Source organism: Benincasa hispida, unplaced genomic scaffold (assembly GCF_009727055.1).
Source record: "Benincasa hispida cultivar B227 unplaced genomic scaffold, ASM972705v1 Contig179, whole genome shotgun sequence".
Lineage (NCBI taxonomy): Eukaryota > Viridiplantae > Streptophyta > Magnoliopsida > Cucurbitales > Cucurbitaceae > Benincasa > Benincasa hispida.
This window is the reverse complement of record NW_024064356.1, coordinates 706-22,229: the sequence shown is the minus strand read 5'-3', so window position 1 is coordinate 22,229 and position 21,524 is coordinate 706. Positions and strand designations below refer to the sequence as shown.

The following is a 21,524-nucleotide window of genomic DNA, read 5'->3' as shown; positions in this document are numbered from 1 at the left end:
CAACTCCTAGAACGAAACAAAAAATGAAGTTCACAACTCTTATCTCGCAACTCCTACTTCACAAACGATCACGTATAATTTAAAATAACAATTTTTAAGAGATTTGACAAAGAAGAAATCAAAATTGAGCATTTTGAAATTTTATTGTTCAATTTTGAAATTTGGAAACTATACACTATAAGAAAAAGATACTTTTTCATTGCCTAAAACCGTGGGCAATTGGCTGAATATACATCAAGAATGGACTCTCCTGACAATTCCAAATGCGTCGACATTCTCGTTGGAAAAAACACACATGGAGAGCATCTCCGACGTAAAAAATGTTATCGTCCGGAAAACTCCATTTTTCTTGACGTTCTACAAAGTTGGGAGAAATACTATCTTGAGGTTGTATCATGCTCATCGACAGTAAAATTCATGTAATACATGCCTTTATTCTAGGGGTTATCTCTCGACGGCTAACGCAAAGCCAAAGATATGTCAGAATAGAAGCTTTTTATTGACGGTTGTAATTATCGTCAACAGACTTTTAAGGCAATATGTCTTGACGATATTTGTATTGTCATTGAGAGATTATTTATTTCCTTTTTTTAATGTATTATTTTTATTTTTATTTTTATTTTTTTTAAAAAAAAACTTATTTTTGTAACCTGAATTTTGACTAAAAATAATAATCGAGTCAAACAAAATATTTTACCTAACATTCAAATCAACTAAATTTGTTCATAACATTCTTGTTTCCGTAAGAGTAGAGAAGGTTGGCATATAGTAGCTAGAGAAATATAAATAAAATTACAAAATATTTCTATAAGTCGTACATCGTTGACACTTGACATTATAAATATTAGCTTGTTACTCCAAAAGTACCTCCAAATATCAAAATTACCTAAAATTTTGTTAAGTGGAGTAATTACCACTATTATTATTAAAATTATCGATAAATAAGATTAAACTTACCAAAAACTTTCTTTAAAACTAATTTCAAACATAACTTTCAACTCATCTAACTTTAACCTATTCAAACTCCATTAACATAAACTAATCTTAAACACAATATTTAATTTATACAAACTTCATGAACACTCACAAACATAATAATTACCTCAAACTTAATGTGTATATATATTTATATATATTAAACCCACATCCACTCAGATTGATAGTCAGTTCGATTTTGTCGGTTCTGAAGTCAACTAAGAATCAAATCAAACCAATCAGTTTTGCAAAGAAAGATCTAAACCAATGTCCAATAAAAAAAAAACCATTGAATTAGTTTTATTTTGATATGTTTATTATCAGTTTGGTTTTCATTTTCCTTTTTTATTCCATTTTTTTTATTACCATTTGTTTTGAATTGGTCCTTTTTGCTAACTTAAAATTAAAATTGGGTCTATTTCTTTTTTCATAAATTGAAATTTGGCCTTTTTTTCTTGACACTTTTCTAAATAAAAAACATACCAGATCCATAATAATTGTTTCTTTTTTCCTAAACAACAAATATACATTCACCATAAGAATTAAAATACTAAAAGATAGTTTATTTGTAAAGGTATATATACCATTGGATCGGTTTCGTTTTGATTGGTTTTTCAAATAAAAAATCGATTCGAACCGATACTTTTTGGCGTTCTCCAAATACAAATCAAGATGTCTAATTCCATACTAAAAGACCAAACCAAATCATTGGATCAGTTTGGATTGATTTGGTTTTTCAGTTTTTTGTTGCACTCCTATCACCCATCCCCACTCTAACTTCCATGAATGAAACAAATTATACCAAAACTTAATTCAACTCACTCGTTGTATACATAAAAGCAATTCAATCTTTTACAAACCAAGAGCAACATCTCTCGTACTTTTGTGTGTGACTAACTCAAAATTCTCTCCTTTTAATTGGTTGATATTGTTTGTTATTCTTTTGTATTATATTTTAAAGTTTGGGCAAATGGGTGTTAAGTTTGTGTATTCCGTCGAAGTGTTGGGCCTAGATGACTTTTTGAAATATATGGACTAATGAAAAATTAAATTCAAAGGTCAAAAGTAAAAGTGTAACATTTTAAAATCTATGAACCAAGCTAAACTCAAAATCCATAAATAAAAAATATATATTTTTTTAAATCTTTAGGTTGCTATTTCTCATATTTTATCCTCAACAACTAGTCTTAGAATTCAGAATTTTGTAGTTGAGTCTGATTCTTCCATTCTTGGTGAAGGCTATCACGGGCTCTTTTTCTTTCTGAAATGAAATTAGAGGCGATTTATGAAGCACGAGCCTTTCTTCAACCGCTCTCCTCATTCTCAATTACTCATACTCCTTGAACTTGTATTTCGTTATTCCATTCTTTAGCTTTGTTTGTGATGAGATTGAACTACTTTAGATTTCAATCAATTTCGACTTATCTTATATAAGTATTGCAATTTTAATCCTTCGTTCATTTCATATATCAACCAGTAATTTTAATCTCAAAAAATGTAAAATTCTTCCTAAATTCATTAATTTAAATAAAATAAATTTTACAATAAATAAAGTTGACCAATTTAAAAGTTTATATGGAATAACATTCTCAAATTTCATAAAAATTATCAATATCATTGTTTTTTCTTTTCTGAATTAGCTTTAATGTTATTATTTCCTGAATAAAAATTATCAATATCATTTTTTCTAATTTATTATTATTATTTTCTGACAATCTAGTTTATTGTTTTCAAACCATCCAATTGATCAAATTTTCAATTTTTATACTATGTGATAAATGTATTCAAGTGAACCCCAATAATCCCAACGTAATCCAACGTATCATCTCAAATTAAATGACAAATTTTACCTTTTCCAAATTAATATATTTTGATGTGAGAGGGAGTTAGTCAATCAATCACGTCAATCTTTATGATTTTATATATAATAAGGATGAAAGAGAGGCGACGGCCTAATCAAAAATTTGTTGATATTGACTATTAGATTTATATAAATTCGCATTAAAATATCATTCTGGTTTTCTATTTTAAAATTAGTTCAATTTTATTTTTTTTTTAAATTTTAATTATCTAATTTTAGACTTTGTATTTTTACTAAATTTAATCATCACGACTAGTTTATTATTGATATTTTTTTTTTAAAAAAAAATTGTCATTTATTTACATTTTTATTATAAATTTTGAAATATATTCATATATTACATTTTTTTACATGAGAATTAAGTCTATAAATAGTAAATATTTCTTCAATCTCTAATTTTTTGCTTTGTTATCTATTTTTTATTTAAGTTTTTAAAAATCAAGCTAAATTTTTAACTAAAACAAATTGAGAACGTATTTTTGTTTTTTGAAATTTGGCTAAGAATTCAACTCTTCTACTTAAAATATGCAAAACATTATAATGTATTGCGAGGAAATATGCTTAATATTTAAAAAATCAAATAGTTACTAGCCGAAGCCTAAATAATCTATTAGACACCTTTAAAATTTAGAAACTTAAAAATTCAAGTAAATTAATTTTTGTCCCTAAACTTTCATAGGAGTAATGATTTAGTCTCTAAACTTTGATTTAATCGTCTACTTTCAAACGTGTAATAATTTTGTCCTTCAACGATTTAATCCCAAAATTTGCAACAACTCTTAGTAAAACAAATCTCCTCAAACTCCATCATCAATTTTCATTAGACTTAATCTTCATGATTATAAACAAACTTAACTTTAATTAGCTGATCAATATATAATTATATATATGTAAGAAATTTTATCTTAGTAGTATTTTTCAAATTAAAATCTACGAACTAAATTATTGTTTATATAAGTCTTTACCATTAAAATCTACGAACTAAATTATTGTTTATATAAGAGTCTTTACAATTAAAAGTCAACCAACGAACTAAAAATGATTTTTTTTTTAAAGTTAGGAGTACTATTAGAAATTAAAGGAAGTTGTAGATATATAAAATAGACCCAAAATATTAGTATATACAACACAATATAATTTATTATTTTTTTTTTTTTTACCGATATAGCAAAATTTCGATCTAATTTTTGGAGTCTAATAGACGTTAGCGATGAACCTGTGACTCATAAATTTACCATTATTTAAATTCTTGTTATATGCTTAATTCTTAATCTAAAAGTTCTAGTTATTGCTATTAGAAAAAATTAGAAAAATGTTAAAAAAAAATGTCAAACTATTTACATAAATTAAAAAAAAAATACTGACAAACATTGATAAATTCTATTGACGTCTATCACATAATATAAATGATAAACTTCTATTAGTTGATAGTCTACGTGTCTTTATAAAAAAATGATTAAATTTTGCTATTTGCATAAATAGTTTTCTCAATTTTTCTATATTTTAAAAACCCCCTAGAAATTATCCATTATTGTTTTCTTTTTTATTCAAAAGCTTCACTTGCCGCCATGCTTCAACTCATCAACTGTTTACTCGAGAGGAGACGAAGACCAAGAATTCCTTCATCCAGAGGAGCAAAAGGCGATGTTGAAGATTTGTTTAAAGAATTCATTAACAATGGAAAATCCAAGACCTCAATCGAAGGACAATGTGAAGAATCTGAACGAGAAACCGCGTAATTCGCTCATTGATCGAAGGCATCGGCTTCTTTCTGGCCCTCGAACTGCCTTCTTCTAAAACAAACGCTTTATCATGAAAGCGCCATTTCAACAGCTTCATATTTGAATATACAAACCCTTGATATTGGTCATTTTCATGTCGTCATCACGATCTGGCTCTATCTCGTGAGTATTCTCAATTTCTTCAGTATACTTTTCTGCTTATATTATTGTATTGATGGAATAAGTCCGCTTCTGCTTGTTTGATTGAGGGATTAAATATTGTGGGTATTGCTTTTCAACTACAACTACGCCCAATAGGGAAGAAATTGCGTCTTATAATATATGTAAAATGACAAATAATGACATTGGAATCTTCAACAAAACCTAATATTAATTGACGCCTCAAATCTTTTTAAATCATATCTATGTGCCTACTATTTGCTGGAGAAATTTGAATGAGCAATAATATATGCTTTTTCAGCATCCCCAAATGCACACATTTTGATTACGTCTGTTGTTAGTTCTTACCGGCCTAGCTGGTTGTGATATTGCTTGGACGGTATTGTGGAGTTTGGTTGTCAACTCTCGATTCATATGAAGTCAATCTTTGTGGTTTGGCAGGCTTGGGGAAGTTCTCAACTCCTTGTCACTATTGTGGAGACATGTTCAATCATAATTTTTGGTTGAATAATTGCTCCTTTTTGTGTTTGTGATATTCGACTTGTAGTCTCAAGTGCTGATATTCTTCTTAGGATATTAGAGTCTGGCTTGAAGGGTTTCCAATTATTCTTCTGGGTAGAAAGAGTTGAAGCATCTTGGAAAGGATGATTATTTCTTACGATATGTGCTCTTCAAGAAAAGTTTTGGGGTTCTCAGAAGAGCAAACTGAATACCCTACCCCAAATTTATGAAATTTCAAAGGGTAGCCTCCGCAAATGATCCTTTTTAAGCCCTTTTTTTATATGTAGAACTTAGGCTTCTTTCTGTCTCAAAAAGATTCAAACATTGGAGTAAATATATTATCATAAAGATGGAAGGAAGGAGTGTATCAGAATTATATAGAAACGCAAGTGAGGAGCTATTTCTTAAATCATGGGTGGAAAACTCGATCGGAATGTCAACACCAACCATGGAGATGATGGGATTTAAAAATCTTTCTCAGAGCTTCCGTACAGATAGTGAGGAACTTTTCAAAAGCTGGCTAACAAATGGAGAGGCAAGCAGCTCTATTACCTTTTTGTCTTTGTTTACTTGTGGTTGAAAGTAAAGATAAAGCTTAATATGTTCAAGAATTATCATTTCAAGAAATTTAATCTGCTTGAGAATTGTTGATATTATAGTTACTGTTTATTAAGTTTTACTGGGTCCAACGAATGGCATGGAAATGATAAAAGTTTGGGTCATCCCCCTGGATGGAATTTTTTGTATGTAGTCATCTTAATGCAGTGTCTTTTCCTATTAAACTATGGTCTAGTACTTCCAATTATAATATTTCCTCTGGAAAAAATTTCATAATGGAAGGGCTCTCAGTTGTAGTTTGCCCTGTTCACACTTTTAAACAAATTTGCAAAGAAAAGAAACCTCGTTGAAAAGAGACAAATCAGCAAATGATAAATTGATAATATCAGATATTCTGGTGGGCATAATTCATGAATGACCCAACTCTTGATTTTCAAGATCATATTTGTGATATTTCATGTGTCAGAAAAACCAAAATGAGCTGTTGGATAATTGACTCTTGATGCAACTTCATGTTCATGCTTCCTAGCCTAATGGAAATAAGTCTGATGTTAGAAGAAATCTGGACAGATCAGTATTTATGGAGACATGATACTTATGTTGTAATATTTTTTTTTCTTCAATCAAAGAAGTGTAGCTGTCTGTCTCCAGACAATTCAGTTAAATTTATTTGGATTATATTGATAAGCTGGTACAATATCTGCCACCGTTGAGTAAGAAACATTAACATTAACCATTCAACTTTGTTAGTATAACACACTAACATTTCTATATCTTTTCATTATGCTTGATTGATCTTTTTCTTGACTGTAACTTACATCACGTATCCCGGGAACTTGTATGAATATTTTTGTTGATACATTTCTTTTTTCAGAATGTCAACAACTTATCAGGCCCCCCTTATCGCACTCGACAGGCATCAAGAAGGTTGGTATGTTAAATTAGTACAGCTACAACAAAAGGCTTATGAGGGTGAATATGTTAGATGCCTTGTCTTGATCATGATCGGTTCTCAATTGCCCAATCAAATATCAGCAGCAGTTATTAGTTTTATTTGTTTTATCCTCGTATCTCAATATTTTTTCTCCTTTTGTTTTTTCGCATTTTCTCTATCATCTTGAAGATTATTATATCTTTGAACATTAGTGTCTTTTCATTTTATCAATGAAAAGTTATGTTTTTTTTTTTTTTTTTAAAAATAGTAATTAGTTTTAATTGGATGTTTGGTACTGATAGTTGCAAATAAGGTCAAAACAGAAGCATCTGTTTGTTTTGGACAATGAGTAGAACTTATTTTCTCTTTATGGTCCGGGCTGATCTGCATAATGATCTTCATGAACCCCTTTATGGATCAATTGATAGATACGATTGGATTTCCCAGGCACAGTACTGTGCAAACTTATTACTTAGTCGACGTAAAAGTATGGAGTTCAATAGACTCTGGCACATGGAACTTTTTTTGGGATCAAATGTGATAGACTCACTAAAGTATAAGTTCTAAATATAAAATCAGAAAAGAAAATGGGAGTTCCAAATAGTACAAATTAACATTGTTGTGTGTAAATTTTTATATTTCCTTTTGGTAAAATCATTATAAGATCGATTTTTTTAAAAAATTTCCACCAAGATCATAGTGGGTATACGCACATGTCAATAGTTTATTGTCTTAGAGAAAGGGGTTGTGTTATCAAGGTATGTTTCATTTTTCAAGTGTAATTGTCTATCAATTATGATGATAATTAAGTTGCACCATTCAAGTTTTAAAAGAGCGTCCTTGCTTGGAGATGTGGCTCTCATCATCTTCCATTATCTTTGCCCAAACTATAAACTTCAATAAATCTTATCAGTACTTCCATCTCTTTTATTATTATTTTTATTATATTTGCAGGATTTCATCTGAGATTGTTGATCTGTCTAGTCCTCAGTATGTGGGAAAGCATCAGAAGAGAATAAGCAATGAAGGTGCATCCACGGTTGATGAAGTCCCAGGAGTTCATCAACAAGCGTTCAGGTTTGCTTTTCAATTTTCTGAACCACAGCTCTTGTGCTATTGGTAATATTTCATGGGAGTTTGTTTGTACCTCAAATTAGTCGAGGTACAAATGAATTCCCATGAAATATTTCAGCCTCCCTCCTTTGTCTGTTGGATGATTTATATGTTTTGACTTTTTGAACTTCTTCCAGGAATGTTGTGGAAAGTGAAGTGCAAGGTAGTAACCTATATCTTGCTAAGGTTTGTTTATCTTCTCTTCAAAACATAAGTTATAAAAAATCACAATCTTTTAATATCTCAGTATTTTTTTTTTTGCAGGCATGGTTCCATAGTTCTCAACCCATGACAAGAAGTCGATCATCTGAGCTAAGGTAATCACAGTATGGACTAATCTTTCACCATGATGATATTGAACGTTTTTTTTAGATATATATGTCATCTTTAAAGCACTCGAGAATAAATTTTTTTAGATTATTTCAAGTTTTTTCCCTTAACAGAAATTACCGGAACTTGATTTCCAAATCCAAATTGAAATTGTAAATTTATTTATTTTTTTGGTTAAGAAACATAACTTTCAAGAGAGAGAATATGAGAAAGGAGAGATGAGATAGCCCCACACATCAACTGGTAACAAAAAAGAAGTCTAATTGGTGTAGATTTGAGTTAGGCTAAAAAAAATGAAGATGAAGACCAAGTAGAAGCAAAACCGACTAAATCCCCAAAAAATTGTCCCGATTAGTTTCTTGATCATGAAAGTTCTTGCATTTCTTTTTCTTTTCTTTTTTCAAATCATAATCTCCAAAGAAGGGCATACACACCAGTGGACCAAAGGATATTTGCCTGAGTCTTTTCAAATTCAACGATTTCACAATGGAAATGGGAATGTTCCATTCATGTGAACCCATTTTTTGAATAAAAATTTGTCGTGCCGGACATTTTGTCATTGCAAGCTCATGATGAAATAAACGTGTTTTTAAGTTTCAATTATGTGGGTGAGCTCTTATACTTGTCTGTTTTTCATTGCCTTATTTTTTAATGGTGTCTAGGAGGAGGTATGCTGCAATGCAAAACAATCAAACCTTATTTGGTATGGAGTCCATGTATGACTTGTCTGGGCATGGAGTCAATGCCATGAAACTAGATATTACAAATTCGCTGAGCTTCAATGACCTTTCTACTTGTGAGATTCCAAACCAGCCTGCAACATTTGTATCCCCATCCAATTCATCGTCATCAATATTCAATGCATCTAACATGTATGATGTAGATAAAATTTCTTCTGTTGTGAATATGCTAAAGGGCACATTAGAACGGAAGAAGCTAAATAACCAGATTGATAAAGAGGCGCTGGAGGATAGTTCAAACGCACATTTTTGTGCTCAAGAAACTATTGGCAACCCTAGTTTCAATAGAAGTAGTGACAATTATATACATCAAATACCAAACTGTCTTCATGAATTCTCTTCTGTTCAAGTCAAGGATAATAGATCAGTAGATCTTGGTTTTGAAGCTTTTGTAAATCCTGTAAATCCCATCCAGTCAGGCAGAGTTTCTCAAGAACCTTCTCAAAGTGAATCTTCTGCAGCAGCAGCAGTAGTTTCATCTGGATTTGAACCATGTGATGGTCCTAGCAATTCAACTCAAACTCATAGCAACGGTGAGAGCTCAAGGAAACAAGTTGCAGGCAGTCGAGGTTTAGAAAATGGATCTCGATCTAAAGGTAGCCAATCTGTACAATGATATAGGTTGTGTTTTTCTGTTGTTGGCGATTTCTATTCTAACCTCGTTGGCCTTGTACATGGATGCATGTCTGGTGATAATTTTAGATTTTCCCTAGCTCATGCCAATGGTTAGGAAGGTTCTTGATTGGCAAAGCTATTTTTCCTTGCTCAAGGAAATGAGTTTTTATTTTTTATTTTTATTTTCAAGTCAAGTTCATTCTATGGAACTGCAGATTTCAGAGAGAGAATAATAGACAACCTAAAAGATGATAGAAAGGTGCGCTCTCTTTCAACCAGGTTAAAACTTTACAAATTAAGCTATTTTTGTTACAAGTTTTTAGTCATAATAAGCTTCGTTTGCTGTCTATTTTGTCATTTATTGCAGAGGGGGAGTCTAGTTCGTTATGGGTCCGTAACATCAGCTGCTTCAGGTAATTACTTATGTTTTAAACTACAATGAAATATACCTTTGATTTCTGATCCTCTGGGACATCCAATAAACTGGAAATCCAATAAAATTGGAATGATACATAGAAGACTAGCCTTGCACAAGGATAAACCTATGCATTTCCAATCATAGGCCTCAAGATAAGGAAAATTCTTATAAATAGAAAAATCCCAAAAATATTTATACTTCATAACAAAAAGTTCCAAAAGTCTAGCACTTTTGGAACATTTTTCTATAAAGTGTAAATAATTTTAAATATATATTTTTTTTATATTTAAAAAGGCCCCCTCAGATAATGGGCAAAGGAGTTTCTTTTTTCTTTTCTTGTCTTTTCTAAAAAAATCAAACTTTGATTAAGAAGCATGAAAAGATATACTTGGATATACAGAATAACAGCACAAGAAGAGCCTCAACCTACAAAAAGACTTCAGACCAAAAAAAAAACACCTAACTGATAATTACAAAAGACCATAGATCACCGCTCACCAGGAAGTATTAAACCTAATATTTTTCCAAAGAATGTCCCAAGAGTCCAAGACGGTCACCCCCTCTAAACATCCTATTTTTTTCCAGCCAAACACAGCACAAGATTACAAATGAGTCCTAATGTAACATTCTAAACTAATTATAATCTACTGGCTGATGTAGTCTTCCGTTTAGTAATGTCTAGAGACGTTCATAGTACAATCACCTTCTTGGGAACAACTTGTAGAAAACATGGATTACTTCACGATAATATGCTTAACCTTTATTTCTCTCTAAGTTTATTGTTGCTTAATATTTTACTGAATGTTCTAAGGTTGTAATTGATTAATAATGTAAGCAAAATACCTTCCATAACCATTGAAATTCTGGCAGTGGACAAAGGGGATCCCACAAAGAAACGCCGGGTGGAGCGATCACGAAAGTATGTTAAAGATCTCTTCATATTGGGGACGGTATTCGTTTTCTACCTATTTTGTAATATAGAATTTCAATCTCTGTCGCTAGTTTTCTACGGGTGTGAAAATTGTTAGTGCAGTTAGGCAAAATGATGCTTAGATTTGGGTGTTATCATGAGACTAGAGCAAGAAACTTGCTGTGCTTATGACGACAAAGTTCAATTCTCGAAATTGATTAGATGCAAATTTAGTTTAGTACTCATCAATTTAGGGAAAGTGATAGGTTATTTTATTATTGCGTATTTGTGTGCCAATCTTAACTCAACTCATTCTCAAACACTGGAAGTGCAGAATGGCAGAGGCGAAGGAAAGAAATATGACACCAACTATTCCGTCAGATATGCAATCAGTTCTGAAGCGGTGTGAGACTCTTGAGAAGGAAGTGCGATCATTAAAACTCAATTTGTCCTTTATGAATAGGTAACAACACCAATTATATTAACTAGGTTTCAACAGAATACTAGAGGTATTTAAGCCCTTCTACTTTTGTATTTGAAAAGAAAAAAAAATCAATTTATATCCCGTAAATCAAAACTCCAAATTAATTATTGTATGAGTTAAATTCTTGAAATTTCATTCATTTCATTATATGAATGAAATTGTTTTTTTTTTCTAAATAAAATTCAGAACTTGTACTAGTGAATCAATTTAGACCTTTTGATAAGTTCCATTTTAAAATCACTAATACACAATTTTCACACCTGTATAAGACTCCTCTAAATGCAAAGATTAATGAAATATTATAGAGAAATGCTGGAATCAAATGATATGCAGCGGCTTTTGTTAATATAAGTTGTTTTTTTTCCCTTTCTTCTTCCTCTATTTTTCTTTCCTTATTCAGGATATTGAGAGAAGATTGATTATATTTAGGTGGTTGAGTTAATTTTAATTCAACTCAAGTGAAAATAGTTATAAATTACCAAAGGAGGACCTAAATTAATTCCCTTATGAAAGTTTTGAGGGCTTAAATTGATACAATTATTAGATTGAAGCATTAATCAATACAATATCAAAATTTTGTAGTAGATATATATATTTTTCCATTTATAATGTTGTCGAGCTTTTGTAAGCCCGATAAGGATCTCATGTTTTATGACAATAACACGTCAAAGTTGGGACGATACACTTTTCCGTAATAAATTACATCCACAGACAGCTCAGAACCATACTACAAATGAATATATATTTAAATGTATCTGAAAATTTTTATTTTGCATGGAGTAATATCATCACTTGAATTTGTTTGGAATGATTTTTTTTGGAAAAAAAATGTTTTTTAGCACATAGAAACTCAATCTAGACCAACTCTTTCCGTGAAGTATGTAGTAATTTGGTTATACTTGGTGAAGACTTGAGTTCTGATGTATCAACTGTTATAAAAGCTTATATAGCATGATGATATTCTGTTTGCTGAAAGGAATAGCTAACTGTTGAAATTCTCCTGTGATTCTGATTTCTACAACATTTTCAAGAAATTGACTTCATTCATCTTATCTCTTGCTTTTGATTTTTCTGAATTATAAAGATTTAAGGACCAAGTTCTTGATACTGAATACAGGAAGGATTCTGAGCAGACTAAGCAGATAGAGGATCTTCAGAAGCAGAATGAGGATTTGGCAGATGAAAAAGAACGCCTACTTGAAGAGATTGAGAGGATTCTTTCAGAATCTGGAAGAATGTAAGAATTCATATCGACACTTTATGGGATTGAGACCCTTATGTTAATCAAATTATGTTAAGGCTACGCTTAACTATAAGCAAAACTTCAGGAAGGGTCTAACAATTAATTGCATTAGTAGTTTTGGGACATAACAACTCCTTGTACTTGTAACTCTCAAAAACTTCACAAACATAGTAAATTGGTTATTTGATACTTGAGTGTTGAGACATATTTGATTGTCCAAAACATTGTATGACCAAAGATAAGTACAGGCAGGTGAGTGTATTTTTTTTCAATCGGCTAGCATATTGTAAAGCTCATAATTTATGAATTGTGTTCTGAGTCAGTGGTTTTGGCTTATATTGGATTGTTCGACTCCCAAAGTCGTTGAACAGTTGAGCAGATGTCATAAATCATTGGTTAAAAAAAGGACTTGTTTGGTAGGGAATTGTTGCGTTTCTAAAAGATGCGATGAATGTTGTGTTGTGCCCTAATTCCTAAATCAGATGAATGTGTTGCTCTAAATGCAATGTTTTCTCTAACAAAACTCAAATGGAAGCCTAATTAGAGCATTCTCAATGAGATATGAGGTCGATCATAGGGACATACGACTAAATGATGATGAACTAATTGTTTGATCTTGATGCAATAGGTTGTTGATGAAAGTGTGCGATGAAAGTGATGTTTACTAATTAATAGAGTACTTACACTAATGGTGGAATGGATGATGATATGGATATGATGACAATTACATGTACTAAATGAAGCAATATGCATTGAGAATGGATAAATATCAATGTTTAAATAGGATTAAAGAAAGGTTCACTAACATTTTCTTAAACAGTGCATAAGTCATGCGTTCATGCGATAAACTCACCAAATAATAAATTTCACCTCTCAATGTTTTGAGCCACAGTGTCCTATTTCTAAGATGGATGAGTTTTGATTGCAATTGGTTAACTTTGTCTCTAAAGTTACCTCTATTCTTGTTTAATGAGTTCCATAATCTCATACTTTCTCAAGTAGGTGATTATTAACTATTTAGACCAATCTTTCAATTTGATCTCAATTTCCTACTTAGACCAATCTCTTGATTTGATCTTAGTGCTCATTTTGCATGCATTAAACAAGATGAATGTCTACTTATGCATAATTTAGTAAAAAATGTTAGTTTATCTTTCTCAACCCATTAAGAATTAACTTCTCATGTTTATGAAAAGAGATAAGGTGGAAAGAATAGGGAAGAAAGTGCATTCATATTAAGATGGAAGTGTTTTTCAATCCCTAAAAACTTAATACAAATAAAGATGGTGAAAAGAATGTAAGGAAAACTAGAATTGATAATGTCAAGCCCGACACAATATCTTGCTCCCTTTGGCCTCAAGTGGTGGCTGCTTCACTTAGGTTGCAATGGTGTGAAGGTCTCTCTCTCCTTTTTCAGAGAAGAACTCCAAGCTTTTCACCTAGAATTCTTCAAAGAAAAGTTCGAAGAAGTGGTGGTTATGGTGGATTTAGAGTGGAAGTTTGACAAAGTTCCGACCTCTTTCGATGGTAGAAAAATCTGTGTTTTCTTCCATCTTCAAAGGGCTATTTATAGGTGTCGAAAGGAAGGTTCCTAGTCTCTCTCTAATGATTATGCTAACACCTCACATTAAATTCCATACCCTGTTGCCGTCTGCTTCGCATCAGAGATCCATTGACTTTGCTACGAACGTCTCATATTAACTACCAACTTGTTAGGTTGAGTTGACTTCCACTGCTCACGCGTTTATTGTATTCTATTTGTTGTATTTCATCTCATCTCATGGCTGTAACTTATTTCTTTTATTGGTTTCTTCTTCATTTCATTTGAATCATGCATCTAAAAGTCACAAATTTTATACTTTTCAAGGATTATTGGTTTTATAAACACATATTGCAAAATATGATTGTTTGCATAAGAAGGCAAAATAATTTGTATTTCTACGAGTTATTAGGAATATGAAAACATAAATTTGAAGTCAATAGATTCAATAAAAATAGAGTTATATTTATGTTTTCATATATATGTTTGGTAGCATATTCATAAATTTGATTTTAATTTAAACAATTGTTTAAGATGTGTTTGATACTATATTTATTAATTATAAAACTAGTACTTATAATTACTCACTAAATATTAATTGACAACAATTCTTTTTTAGTACTGAAAAAAATTGTACAATTATTAATTTGTAATATTATGACTTTGTTTGATATTGGTTTTTTTTGTTTCTATACCATCTACATTTCTTATAGTGATTTGCATTTTTCTTAAAAACAACTTTTTGAAAGCCACTTTGTTAGTTCTCAAAATTTGGCTTGGTTTTTTAAACCATTGATGAAAAGTAGATAACGAAGAAAGAAATTTGGACGTAAAAGTAGTGTTCATAGACTTAATTTTCAAAAACAAAAATCAAGAACAAAATAATTACCAAATGAGGCCTATATAATTTAAAAATTAATTACTTAATATATATTTTAGCTTTTAAAAAATGAATTGAGTTCATAACGTGACATTGTATTTCTATATATTTTTATCTTAATACGATTCTACATTTTAAAATTTAAAATTCAAAATCTAAATACAATGAAAACATAAAAATGTTACTTTCAAAATTTACGTTGTTCAAATCGTAAAATTCGAAAACAATTTTCAGAAATAGAATTTGGATTGTGTATCGAACACATATTTGTTGAATTCAGTGAACCTGAAAACATATAACATAATTTATGTTTGCAAAAGATTTTTGTACCAATGGTAATTTTGAAACATTTAGTGTGTGTTTGACTTAAGGAGTTTAAATGTAAGAGTTGGAAAGTAGGATTTGTGAACTCTATTCTTTATTTGGTCCAAGGAGTTGATGGGTCTCATTACTAAAAAAACATTAATTTTATATCTTATCAACTCCCAACGCTGTGTATCCCAAAAGTTCAAAACTCCCTAAACTTCATAACTTCTTACTCTCATTACTTACAAATGCACGTGCACATGTGGACAACCCAAGGTTTTGGTTAATTAGTAAAGTTCAATTGATTTGACCTTTTTTTTTTCATTTAGAGATTTAAATCTCTCACTTTTACGTTGGGATCAATGTTTTTTAAAACTCGAGGCACGATAAAGTGCAATAGTCTTCTGGAGCTTAAGTACAAGGTACAGGTTGTTTTTCGTGAGACGCACTATATATAAAAGTGCTAGATAAAGAAGAGAGCATAGTTGAAAGTGAAATATAAAGATAAAGACCCCTAAGTACCAAGAAATTTTTTGCATTTACACTTAGTAAATTTTATGTTTTTATTTAATAAGAAAAATGAAAACTCCTAATTATAACTATATTTTAAAAATAATGAAAAAGTCCCGAGGCTTTACGAAAGACGCACACATGAGATTCACAAAATATCTGGAGGACTTTTGTGTTTAGACTCGATTACTTTTCACAAAGTTATGCTAATTAGTTCAAATCGAGTATAAATGTGTTTAATTGGAATCTTTCCAATGAATAAATATAAAAAAATATATATATAATAAATAAAATAAATAATGCAGTTTCTTTCCACCTTCATTCCTTGCATTTATATTTAATGTAAAGTGAACACCAGCCCATGAACCAAACAAACAAATCCCTATGGCATACATGATTATATAATAGGAACTAGGTCCTCAAACAAAGTTATTGCTCTCCTAGTAAAAACCGTTATCCATACTTTCCATTTTGGAAAGAGATTGTTACCTTGAACTCATGAAATAATAGCAAACCCAGTCCAGAAAACTTGAGAATAGTTTCTGTAATCGTGTGTAAGGTAAATCCATATTCTTCTTCTTGTATCAAATTTTCACATATAAGAAGTTACAACGTTATCTCATCAATAAGGACATCATACATATTTCTACAAACAGCCGTAATTTGGTAATTTCTAACCAACCAGTTACCCGGTATCGTATCGATCCACTGGAAAAAGGCTACATTTACTTTCTGTTGTCTCAAATTTTGACACTCCACGATCCAAACTTTCATTTGATCAATTTGAGGACCACAGTCTACTTTTTAGAATATTGAAAATCTCAGGAAGGCTAAGCCTTTTTCCATATTGGATAATTAACCAACCTACAAAGGAGAAGTATGCTACCAGAAAACAAGCACGATTCAGGTGGTTAAAAAATCTTACTGTGAAATACCTTAGCATCCAAGGAATCAGTGGCTGTAGAATCCTTAAGACAGTAATGGTGATCAACGAAGTCAAGAAACCAGTCACGAGTCCAGCCAACATATCCCACCTCCAAAATATAGCTCTTTCCTTGTTAGAATACCAAGATAGCAATATTTTTGTGCACCTGTAAACCAATAGAAAGACAATCATTTCTTTTTAGATAAATGAATGTCACCGCAAATCCCAGTTAGATTCAAACATGATATACTTTATAGTTATTGGTATTTCATTACTAGACCAAGAGAATACAAATGTGTTCAAATATAAAAGATAAGGGAATCAAGTAGTTGAGGTATTTGGAGTCCTCCCTCCGAGTATACTAACTTAGGTCCTAATCCGACAAAACAATTGCCTGCCTCCATTCCTCCCCACTCACTCTATTTATAATTAGTCTCCACAAACAACTCCTTAGTTAAATACTAATGTACCCTTAATAATATTCCCGCTTCTAGCCCAATTTCATTCCCATCATGCTACTAAACCATCTGGAACTTTTTCTTAGGAACTCTAAGTCATTGTACGTGATACAGAAACATAAGTGTAAGTTAATATATTGCTAAATCTTCCGGCTGATTATACCAAAAGAAAACATCATCAGCAGTTAGATTATGTAACACCCCGGATAGGAGCAAGAATTTCACATTTTACCGAGTTTCTAAATGTATCAAGATTTCGACATGGAAGAAAAGGATTATTAACACTAGATGTCAATCGTTATATGAAGGGTGAAAACTACGGTAAGAGATGCGATAAACCATGAGTTCTTCAGTTCAATGGTGCATATTCTTCCAAATGTTAATAGAGATGTGATCGTGGTTAATCTAGCAAGTCAACTAGAAAGATCCAACAAGCCCAAACTCGTCCTAATATCCAAGATGAAAAGAGACAATATATATATATATATATATATATATAAGAAGTCATTACTATCTGCAAAAATTAACAAGTTATTCCTTTTTTCCAAGCCACAAGAAGTAACATAATTCGGACTGGAAAATGTTGGTAAAAGAACTTACAGGAAGTAGTATCTTTTAATCATCTCAATTTTTGTAGGTTCTTGAGCTTGACAACTGGAAAAGCCATCATAGTCTAAGCTCACTTTGGAAATGCCAGATGAGTACCAGCAGTCATATGTTTCATTCACCTAGTCAAAGAACGACATAAGAAGTATCTTAGAAGTAAATAAAACAGAAACTGGTTAAGATGGTGAATACCTTATCTGCGTCCTTTGTAAACAGAATAATCTAAGGACTTCAATCTATGCAGTAAAATCAATCATGGGTGAGATCCATTGCTAGTGCACCTTGAATTTATATTTAGCCAACCATGCAGCACCAAAATTAGGCCTGCATTTATGAGGAAGAGCCTCATTTGGAGCCTCTGCCAAAGCAACCCGAGACTTGCCAGAAAAATGATCCTTCATTTCAACCTAAAATTGTGAAAGAAGAAGAATAAATAAAGAAGAGTAGGGGACGGGCTTACTTAAAAAAGATCTATTCTATAGGTTGTACACCTGTGTTCTTGAATTCTAAGAAGGGCAGGGACAAATACATTAAAAAAATTATTGAAAAAAATTATAATAGTACCAAATCAGGATAAACAGTAATATAGTACCAAATTTAGAGGTGTTTGATACTAGGTGCGACAAAAACTGAGAGAAGCAACATACAAGCATTCAACACTCATCATGTCAACAACTTTGGATCACATGGTTCCTAAAGAAGAATGCAAGGACTAACACTGGCTTAATCTTGCTTACATCAAACTTGCAATTTTAGGAACTCCATTCTGATCATCTCGCTGATGTCTCCTTTCTGATCTTACTTCAGACTTTTCATTGGTATACTTTAACTATCATATAACACGATTTGAGCGTGGAGGATATGCATGGAGAATTGAATTAGTAATAAAAAAACGCTTGTTGGTCACTATCAGACATTCAGAGGTTTTGTATTTCCTTTTCTTTTAATTTGCAAGGAACAAAGAATTGATTGAATTACTGAACCTACAAATGGAAGACCCAAGGAACCCATAAGTTTAAAAAAAAAAAAAAAAAAAGAAGAAGAGTGCTCAAGCATTTGGAAAGAGTGCTCAAGAAGAAGAAACAACGACAATAATATCCCAAATTTACCGCCTATGACACCTTGGAGAGTCCTTCTTTCTACCCAAAACTCCAAAAAAAAGGTGCACTAACTGCATTCAACCAACGCTTTTGCGTTCTGAGTTAGGTTTTGACAGAAAAACAACAGATGTAGGCCTAATCAAGTAAAAAATAAAATGATCGTATTGATCCCAAAAGTATCAAGCCTCCACCAAATATTAAGAGTATAGGCATATTAAGAAGAAGCAATACACCAATTCATTAGCCACCCAACAATTTTCCTAGAAAAGTGAACTCGAGTCTTCCTTGAAGAAAGAGACTCAAGAATTTTTTGAAAATGCCTTAAAACAGGACAAGGACCATACTTAATCGCACTGACCTCATGCCACAGAAAGTTTGATTCCACATGGGATCATTACAACGATCATTACAACCATTTAGCTAGCAGAACCTTGTAAAAAAGTCTCAGATTACTTAGACCCAACCCATCTTGATCAATCAACCATGAGACTACCTCCCACCTAATTGGACGAGCATCCCCTCCCTCATTCAACTCTTTCCAATAGAAAATTGCTCATAGTTTTCTCAAAGTTGAAAACAGAGACAATGTTTAACACAATCAGAAAGTAAGTCGGTATCCCATCCCATTGAGTACAATTTGGATAAATATCATCCTCCCCCCCTTGAATAAAAAGGTTTTTACTAGAAGCAAACGCCTTTCATAGTTGAGTATCATTAAAGCAATAATGTGTAAAGTGTATAATTTTTTAAAATTATATTTATTGGATGTATCTTTGCGGTGTCCATGTCCTAGTTTCTTAAAAATGGGACATAATCATGTCATTGTTGTGTCATATCTAAGTCCCATGTTGTGTCCATAATTCATTGCTTCCCAAAAATGTTCAAAGACTTCTAAAGGAACTAAATCCATAATATTGCTCAATAAATATTGTAAAATGACATGTAAAGCAAATGCAACCCTATAATTAAAGAATAAGGTATCAATTAGCAATCTATATATCAAAAAAAAAAATCAGAATTCATTGATGAGTCGTGGGCATGAAAAGAAGAAACACAAATCTTCAACATGGTTAGAAATTTACGTCATTGTATGATGTCTCATAAACAAATTCATAATAGCACAAGGTTATTGCCAGAAGATAAGTATTAAGTTGTGTATTGAAGCAAAAATGCCAAAGAGATATAGCTGAGAATAAATCATTTTAACCTTGAACACTGACGCCCAGTAGTAATCATAACGACATCTAAACTTATTTCTTTCATAGGGATAGAAAACATTCTTGGCTTTATAATTCAGTAGCCCAAGTTCACAAACCTTAGATGACCTAAGGTCCACACCTGCCAAAAGAAAAATCACTCAGAATAGGTGGTGAAGCCAACTGCCTCTTTTCATAGAAGACTAAAAGAATAACGAAATACCATGAATATGAAATGAGAGCTGACAGCAGTTAAAACCCCAAGTTTATTATGAATCAAAATATCTAAACTCTAAACAATTTCTAATACTTCCCCTAATCGAGAAGATAATGTTGCACTTTCAGAATACCGTCGTTTCTGTTATATGGTCATTGATATCTGACTTAGTTTTTAGATTATCCAGAAAACGGAGTCAATTCTAAGATAAGTTTGTACATATATTACTCCATCCGCTAACTCGATAACGAGATTCATTGTTTACAAAATAAAATAATAGTTATATCCATAGTCACGAGATTCACGAGAAGATATATAGACCAACCTTAGAACAGTCTACAAATCATTCTGTGATTATAAACACCTAGATGATAGAACCTACTATTTCAATGTCAGATAGTCTCAGACTCAGTATTCAGCAGGACGTCCTCGTCACTTCCAAAACCAAAACTATCAAAATTGATTTGAAAACAAACTAAAATAGAAGATGCAAAAGAAAAACTCACTGCTGGAAACAATCTTGCACTGAGAGCGCAAAGAAATGGGACTTGTAATTGACGAATTGGCGACAAAAATTGCAACTAAACTCAACGATAGAGTCACAAAAAAAAATGAAACTACTGGAAGCAAAAGCGCGGCACACCATCGCATAGTTAAAGCTAGAAAACCTCCCTTCGTCGTCCTCTCAGAGGTAGAGACCTCATCGTCCTCAGAATCCATCAGAGTACTGAAATTGAAAGCTAATCACTCCGATTTCTGTGATGTACGGCACAAAGTTCTAAGTTGTGAAGAGACGATAGCTCCGGCCACCGGAAACATCTATCCGGTGATCGGAGTCCCTTTGACCAGGTGAAAGATTAGATTTTATTTTGCAGAAGAGAGGGGAGACGATCGACTCTTTTCTTTTCTTGTTTTCTTTTTTCTTTTTTCTTCTTTTTCTTTTTTGGACTTTATGAATGTTTGGACAATGTATTAGAACTTTAAAAAGATTTATAATTCCATGGCGACAGGCCACGTGGCCTTTTCATATTTATAGCGAAAATTTTTCGATGGTTAATAAATAAAATGAAATTTTAGTTTCATTTCCAATTATATTTTTTCAAACTATTTTGAGTTTGATTTCAATTTAGTTGGGATATTTCAAAATATTACAATTTTATTTTTAAAATTTAAGTTTTGTTTTAACTTGACCCTAGATTTTAT

General features: G+C 31.6%; 2 protein-coding genes across 4 annotated transcripts; one reads left to right on the top strand and one right to left on the bottom strand.

Annotated features, from left to right (window-relative positions):
* The first annotated feature begins 4,395 nt into the window (after window positions 1-4,395).
* Window positions 4,396-12,772, top strand: LOC120068998 (protein CYCLOPS-like). Of its 3 annotated transcripts, none has more exons than XR_005479415.1 (12): window positions 4,396-4,740; window positions 5,179-5,773; window positions 6,671-6,723; window positions 7,685-7,807; window positions 7,981-8,029; window positions 8,108-8,160; window positions 8,836-9,509; window positions 9,744-9,787; window positions 9,896-9,941; window positions 10,817-10,896; window positions 11,191-11,319; window positions 12,458-12,590. XR_005479415.1 is itself a non-coding variant. In XM_039020643.1 (12 exons), exons 2-12 carry the CDS (start codon window positions 5,588-5,590, stop codon window positions 12,579-12,581), a joined length of 1,530 nt encoding a protein of 509 aa, XP_038876571.1. In that variant the 5' UTR covers window positions 4,396-4,740; window positions 5,310-5,587; the 3' UTR covers window positions 12,582-12,772. The 3 variants fall into 3 exon arrangements, 2 of the variants coding, with proteins under 2 accessions (XP_038876571.1, XP_038876570.1); XM_039020643.1 differs by having other exon boundaries at window positions 5,310-5,773; window positions 10,817-10,865; window positions 12,458-12,772; XM_039020642.1 differs by having other exon boundaries at window positions 10,817-10,865; window positions 12,458-12,772.
* Window positions 12,773-16,267: 3,495 nt separating this feature from the next.
* LOC120069002 lies at window positions 16,268-21,291 on the bottom strand. Its single transcript, XM_039020653.1, has 5 exons — window positions 20,828-21,291; window positions 20,116-20,246; window positions 18,090-18,215; window positions 17,803-17,930; window positions 16,268-16,910 (listed from the first exon to the last, which is right to left on the bottom strand). Exons 1-5 carry the CDS (start codon window positions 21,039-21,041, stop codon window positions 16,598-16,600), a joined length of 912 nt encoding a protein of 303 aa, XP_038876581.1. The 5' UTR covers window positions 21,042-21,291; the 3' UTR covers window positions 16,268-16,597.
* Between the last annotated feature and the right edge of the window lie 233 nt (window positions 21,292-21,524).

Bases quoted from the DNA above. Each gene is read 5' to 3' on its own strand.
- LOC120068998 (XM_039020643.1), top strand. From the start codon at position 5,588: ATGGAAGGAAGGAGTGTATCAGAATTATATAGAAACGCAAGTGAGGAG. The intron at 10,866-11,190 runs GTATGTTAAAGA...CTGGAAGTGCAG, and splicing joins CGGGTGGAGCGATCACGAAA to AATGGCAGAGGCGAAGGAAA. The intron at 11,320-12,457 runs GTAACAACACCA...TACTGAATACAG, and splicing joins AATTTGTCCTTTATGAATAG to GAAGGATTCTGAGCAGACTA.
- LOC120069002 (XM_039020653.1), bottom strand. From the start codon at position 21,041: ATGGATTCTGAGGACGATGAGGTCTCTACCTCTGAGAGGACGACGAAG. The intron at 17,931-18,089 runs GTGCACTAGCAA...TTCTTTGACTAG, and splicing joins TGGCTAAATATAAATTCAAG to GTGAATGAAACATATGACTG. The intron at 16,911-17,802 runs GTAAGTTCTTTT...ATTGGTTTACAG, and splicing joins ATTAAAAGATACTACTTCCT to GTGCACAAAAATATTGCTAT.